Here is a 7359-nt window from a genome sequence, read left to right as displayed (position 1 = left end):
CTTGCCAACCCCACACATTTTATATAATTATTCATTTAGAAGATTTTAATAACTCAAACCCAATTGTGAAAATATCGCTGCTAAATAGTACTCCTTCTTAACCAGGCTGTAATGAAGTAGAGTTGGGTTATCTAAATTGGAGTTTGGACTTTGAAGACGTATGGATTCAAAATTTTTAAACAACACTGTGAAATAATTCTTTAGGAAAGGCACTCCATACTAGCAGTGTTTGCTTTATCAGAACAGTATGACTTTTTAGATTTATTTTAGTTGTATCAAATTAGTCAGGGACATTCAAGTGCTTATATAAGACAGTACAATTTGAGACTTGCTGACAAGACTCAAAGATACCCAATTCAAGGTATCCATCCCTTACAAATGGGTTAAGAAAGTATAGGTGGTATTGCTCACTCAACATATTGTGTGTCTTTCTAAATCATAAAGGTATCTTTCTTTAAAAGACTTGTAGTTTTGGGGCTGGAGCAATAGTACAGTAGGTAGGGTACTTGCCTTGCAAGTGGCTGACCTGGGTTCGATGCCCAGCATCCCATATGGTCCCCTGAGCACCACCAGGAGTAATTCCTGAGTGCAGAGCTAGGAGTAATTCCTGCGCATTGCCAGGTGTGACCCCACCAAAAAAAAAAGCAAAAAACAAAAGACTTGTAGTTTCCACATAAGCCCTCAAATAACAAACCCAGGACTTGTCACAGTTCATAGCTTTCCTTTCATGCTTAGAATTGCCCTCCCAGGAAACTTGAAGCAGGAATGAACTGTAAGCAATGCTTTGCAAGGAACATAGGGACAGAGAATTGGACTCATGGGAAACTGGAAAGCAAAAAAGTCTAATCTTGTTTTCAGAAAGTGTCGGTGGAGTGGTGGCTGTATACATATAGGTGGGAACTTCATGCTGACATTTTCTTAGTGATTGGTTCTTTCCTTTCTCCCACCAACAAAGCAGAAGATAATAGTAGTTTAGAAACTAAAATATTGTTCAGCTTTACTTTTTATTAGGATGTTTGAAAGAAGAAAAAATATTATTTCTAATCAATGCTTATATTTACTGGGTGCTAGAGTGAGTTTTACGTAGAGCTTTATAAAAGTGATTTTCTTAGCTTAATCCCTCCAACAATGCAACCCAGGATTCTGACTATTCAGAATTGTCAGCAGGACTCAAGTTTTGAATTCAGAGGCATAATCACCAAATACAATGTTTGGATCATAAATATACTTTCTCCCTCTCATAGTTTAGAAACTCTAAAAAATGTGAGGACTTATTGATATTAGATGTCACTGAGGGATTATTATTAATTTTGTTAGGTTTTGATAATACATAGTCTAGTAAGAAACTACTACTTTTGGGGAGAAAATGATATTTATAGAATATAAGGATAAAACAAAATGATAGGATACTTGATATTTGCTTTAAAATACTCAAGGGAAAGAGGCATAGGTAAAAAATTCATGTGTATTTAGAAACTTTTATAATACAAAATTCTTGCTTTGCTGCTTACTCCTTTGTGTTCTTGAGCAAATCATATAAATTCCTTGTTTTGGCTCTCCCAACTGCAAAGCAAAGAGGAGTCCTTTCCTTGTAGATGCCTTCTGAGATGAACAGAATTCTTCAGGTTCAGTGCCCTGCACAGGGTCCCTCACAGAGAGAAATCAGTAATTGTAGATTGTTATTAACATTGTGTCTAGCCTAGTGCCGGACACATTTCTTTCCTATCACTTATATTTTCACTGTTGACTATTTTTTTTTTTTTTTTTGCTTTTTGGGTCACACCTAGTAATGCACAGGGATTACTCCTGGCTCATGCGCTCAGGAATTACTCCTGGTGGTACTCGGGAGACCATATGGGATGCTGGGAATTTAACCTGGGTCGGTCTCGTGTGAGGCAAATGTCCTACCCGCTGTTGCTCTAGAGCCCTCTGTTGACCCTTAAACTTCCTCCCCACCACTCCAGTCAGTATTGCCTTGTATTAGAAAACAAAAGTGCACACAGGTCAATACGTAATTATAATTCTGGTGGGAGAAGCCACTGAGAATTAGGCAGTAAGTAATGAACGGAAGTAGAACGGAGAGAAAGGGGAAAGATAATATACCACAGACAATGCTTGTTGGTTAACACACTTTATATTTAACAAAATAATTTTTTAATAATATATTCTTTTACACATCAAATATTGTTGCTAGAATCCCCTTTTTACAGTTTATTGTTGAGTTATTTGTTTTTTTCCTCACTAGTTTTCAGGCACACCATTTTGGAAAGATTTTAGAAATTGAATTGTTTTTGAACAGGCATCAGCTGACATACAGGATGTTGATCCCTTATTTAAACAGAGCTGTAGTTAAAGCCGAGAACCAAAGGGTGAAGAGGAGTAGGACAGAGGCAGAGGTGACAGTGCGGCTGCAAACAAGCCTTCAAAGCAAAAACAAACAAACAAAAAAACAAAAGCAAAACCCAAAAACAACAGAAGAGACCGGAACTCTGTTGTTCAGAGTTTGGAAAGAATTTCTCAGTGACCTGGGTCGAAGGAAGTTGTAAAATACTTCTTGGTTTATGAGAAATTCTGTCACAGTATAGGTTTCATCTCTCCCAAAAGGGGGAAAAATGTCGGTGCTACAAAGTCTTAAAAGAAAACAGCTTGTAGTAAAACTCTGAGGGAGAGAAAAAAAATCAACAACAAATTCCCTCTCTCTGGCTGGTAACAGAGGCCAATGAATAGCCTTCCTTCTCAAACCCTCAAAAGAGAGTTTCTTGATGCTTAGATTCTGTATTCTAGTAAATTCTTGCTGTGACGATCGCTGTGTGAAGACTTTGATGCAACATTTCTGTACCCTGGCCTTCTTGTTGCACTCTCTTTCTATTTTTCCTAAAATGACATAGTCACTTCGTAATAATAAATAGGCTACTATGCTCCATGGCTCTATTAATGATATTTTCTGGGTTTCAAACTTTATTCCTGTCATTTATTATTATTATTTCTTTCCAAGAGTGTGGATATTTTATTTTGAAGCTGGCAACAGGCAACCTCAGGGCAAACAAAGCTCTATAATGCATCTCTGTCTAGACACAAGCTGCAGTGTGGAATGCCTTTGCTTTGGAGTGCAGGAATAAATCATGCAGAATTGTTCATGAATGATTCATGACTGTCTCTGTGATGTATCCATGGTGGCAACTGAAAGGCACCAACCTTGCTGCAAATCGGTGTTCTAAAGGGAGGCGGCTTCCTATTCTTCCTTGGATGGCGCTGGCGTGGCTGTTTGATCTCGACATGAGCACAGTATGCGTGAGAAGTGTCACGTCCCACTGTCCCACTCATCAACACGATAATTTTGGAAATGACGACTCGTTTATTTTGGTGATTGGAGATGCTTTCAGGAAGGAGAGGCTGCCGATTTCAAATGAAAACCCAATTGACAGACTAAAGAAATGGGTCCTGAGGTGGGTAGAGAAGCATCCCTCCCTTTGGAAGAAATGACCTCTCCTCTGGGAAGAGGGGGGTGCTGATTGTGCACATCCAAAGGGCTCAGAGACTCCCCAAAGCCAGCTTTACCCAGGATTCCCCTGTTATCCCTCCCTGGAACTCTGCACAGATGATTCTAGATCTTGGCTTCTCAGGCAGAGGGAATTTTACTTTCTGGCCCCTCCTTAGGTACACTTGGCAATGTCTGGTGACATTCAACTATTACAACTAGGGTATTGCTATTGTCATTGAGTGAATAGAGTCCAGAAATGCTGCTTAACCTTTCCAAATGCACAGAATGGCTCCCACCACAAGTGTCTGGCCCCAAATGTCAACAGCACTGATTGAGGAACTTTATTCTAGAAGGTGACCCTACACAGGAGCTATGGCCAAGGCCAGGTCTGGGTAGGAGCAGAAAAGGAAAGAGTACGGATAATGGATATAACCTTAGCGTTTCTTCAAGGACCCCACCAGATCTGTGCCAGGGTTTTCAAGACAAGAGAGTGAAATAAGCAACTAACTATGCCATGTGGTTTCAGAATTGCTGAATTTGCACTTTAATCGAGGTGGTATCAAATACCCTGTGTATTTTATTTTATTATATTTTTCTGTTACTATACTAGCAGCATTACCAGGGCAACCTTGAGACTCTTCAAAGGTTCACTTTAATTATTGAGTAGCTAATATATACACTTTTTTAAAAAAAAAGTTCAACAAATGGAATCATATTGTGCAAGACTCACTCTACCCTAATCTTTAATTTTAAAGCAGCACTTGAGGTGGAAATTGTGTCCTGAATCTGTGGTTTTAGACATAGGGCTGAGTGGTCATAACTACCGTGGCAAATGCAGTTCCGAACCCCAAGCGTTGCCAGCGGCGACTACGCCTGGCAATCAGCCTAATTGGAATTCAAATTCAAACGGTGCCAGGGGTGTTCAGAAGTGCTCAGATTCACAGTGGGGCTACTCCCAGCCTGGTTCTGTGTTTACAGTGGCAGGCGACCAAGTGGGGTTAGAGTGTGTTCAGGTATCCGCCAAACTCAAATCCCGCCTCATGAGGAGGTCTGGTGATTAATGTTATCGTTTTGATGACCTAACTCCCTTTGCAATTTTTTTTTTGACTCAGGATCACGGTGTACCGCCCATGTTCATGTTTTTGTTTGGCAGTTTCAAGATTTTGTGTATGAAGTGTGTGGTTTGGGAAGGGTCAAATTGTAACAAACCCCCCATGTAATACACCAAGCACCACTTCCCCATCCCGAATAAGAATGGGTTCATCCAAAGCGAGCGCCTCTCTTTTCTGAGTCAACAAGACTTGGTTCCCTTGTGAAGACCGATGGGTAGATGCTTCTATGTCTTCCTGGTCAGATAGGGTCCGCACCCCTGACATTCCTTTCCCAGAGCTTGGTGGACACAATTCAGAGCTCTAATCCAGACCCTTAGCCTCTTCATGATGGAAACAACTATAACCCTAAAGAAAATGCGCTAAGAGAAGAATGCCATGTGATCTACAGAAGAATAAAAAGGAAGTGAATCGGTGAACGGTGAGCTGGCAGGCTAGTGGATTCACCAGGGCGGGAGCCTCTTTGAGACTCTCTCTTTCTTTTTGATTCAGAAATCCGGTAAGTCACCATCAAGCAAGAATATCAAAAGCGGGTTGGAGAGCTATATTCCCTATATGTTTTATATAGTAAGAGAGAAATTTCCTCTTAGCAAAATATTCACTTTTGTCAACCCTAAAAGGTTTTGCTGGTGACCCTGTTGTAGCTGGCAGGAGTTTGTTGGGTGGTTTTGTTTCGTTTTAAACATGTGCAGTGTAGCAGCCATAGCTCCCTCTTTTGAGAACTTGTCATCGGCAGGGAATTGGTTCTACACAATCTGCTTGCCTTGGCATTCGCGTTTTGAACACTGAGCAGGCTTCCACCAGTCTCCATTGTGACAGTGACAGATGTTACATTCATCCACTTTCACTTCAATGCCAGCCGGAATTATTGTGGTTCCTGCAAAGCAGTTTGGACCTGGAACATATACATACATTGATTAGTTAATTAAATCTGGAAGCCGTCGTTTCTCTTCCCTACTCATGAGCACCTCCCACCAAAACAAAATGAAAAAAAAAAAGAAAACCAAAACGAAAAAATGAAGCCCACCACCACCTGCGCCACCTCCTGCCCTGTCCCCTGCCTTCAAATGTAGAGATCCCCACTTAACAGCGCATCAACAAAGAATTGCCTTGCTGTCTTGTGGAACTGCAAGCTGTCAACCCTAGTGTCTTTTATACACTGTTTGTATTCCCCAAGGGTAATAAAAAAGATCCAAATGGTTCAACGAGTCTTATTGTTTGCTGAGTGCATGCAATTTTCTAAAGTAAGGATCTGTGGATGAAGTTCTCTTTGCTTTATCTTCTGGAGCATAAGGACTGTTGAAGTGGCTGCAGAAATTTGAGTGTGTGTGTGTATGTGTGTGGGGGGGTGTCTAGCATGTTCTGCATTCCTTGAGGGTAACCCACAGCCCTGTTCTCTGGCTTCCCTGATGAGTATGAGACAATGACCTCGCTCGCTGCCTGCTTTCAGCACCTCCTCAAGCCCGGTTCCTGGAATCCCCAGCTTGTTTCTTGATAACAATGAATAATTCATGACCAGATGATTTATTCATGTCCCAAACAAGCTTTGTTAGAGGTTCATTTGATTTTTATAAATGGAGCTCCTCTAATCTGCTGGCTATCTTTTTTCTTTTTCTTTTTTTCAAGAATGACCCAAATGGTTGGCTTCTGAAAGTCAGCAGAAATTTCGTTCTACTTTTTCAGAGTCAGAAAAGCTTTACTAAAAATGTCATTTGCTGGTTATAGATGGAAGTTTTTAAAAAAATAACAATTTTCTTTCATACTTTTTGTTTCCTCACTCCTCAATCTCTTTATTTATTTTCTTTTGCTTCCTTCCATTGCTGCAACCCTCTCCATGTCAGTGTTACGTGCTTATAATACTCATTACGAAATTTAAGTGGAGTGAACATTTTCCCCTCTAAATTGTAATGGATAATTGTGGTGAGGGGGTTTTACAAATTTCTGTGTCTTTTAAACAATTTTGTATAAGTATCTGAAGTACATATTTTTTGTTTATTTATTTTGGGCTCACACCCATTGGTCTACAGAGATTACTCGTGGCTCTGTACTGAGCAATTACTTCTGGTAGGCTCAGGGGACCATACAGGGTCTCAGGGATTGAACCTGCATTGGTTGCGTGCAAGGCAAGCATCCTACTCACTGTACTATTGCTCAGACCCCTAACGTACCTATTTGGATAAGGAGAGGGAGTGCATGGAGTTGTGTCCACTAGTGTTCTATTAGCCCAGCATCACTGACCACATGCCAGACATAAGATAACATAAGGTAACATGACAACAAACATCAATATCACTTCCTTACTTTCTCCCCGCTACAGTTACACACGATAATATTGAGACAAATATCAATATCAGCTCCCTGCTTTCACTTTCTTACTACTGGATAAGAATTCACAAGATTGTCTTTACCGTGAAATAAATGAACTCATGGCAATTTCACAGCATCACTAGAATCTTGTTTCATAAGTATACTAGTTTTTATAATACATATCTATCAAATAAAACCAATAAGCCCTGAATTTAGTCACCCATTTTCTTGAAACTACTAGACCATAACTGTTCAATCATATCTATAGCATTTATTTATATTTCTATATCTGTCTTCATTATGGAAGACAAATATGTGGGCTTGGAAAACCAAGCAGAGTAGGAGGGGTATAATGGCTTAATAATGACAATGACATACCCAGCAATGTTCGACTTTGACTTATTCAGATTGAAAACCAATAATAAAGTTCTGAGTCAACTACTCATTTTCTCTCAGGAGAGT

General features: G+C 40.1%; 1 protein-coding gene across 1 annotated transcript in view; it reads right to left on the bottom strand.

Annotated features, from left to right (window-relative positions):
* Positions 1-2115: 2115 nt before the first annotated feature.
* VWC2L (von Willebrand factor C domain containing 2 like) overlaps positions 2116-7359 on the bottom strand; it is a 181002-nt gene continuing 175758 nt past the window's right edge. The window contains exon 3 of the mRNA XM_004601337.2: positions 2116-5485. Coding sequence (XP_004601394.1) covers positions 5337-5485 — 149 coding nt within the window. The 3' untranslated portion in view covers positions 2116-5336. The remainder of the gene's footprint in view (positions 5486-7359) is intronic.

Source organism: Sorex araneus, chromosome X, assembly GCF_027595985.1.
Source record: "Sorex araneus isolate mSorAra2 chromosome X, mSorAra2.pri, whole genome shotgun sequence".
NCBI lineage: Eukaryota > Metazoa > Chordata > Mammalia > Eulipotyphla > Soricidae > Sorex > Sorex araneus.
Note: the sequence above shows the minus strand (reverse complement) of the source record. Positions and strands in the feature narration are given on the sequence as shown.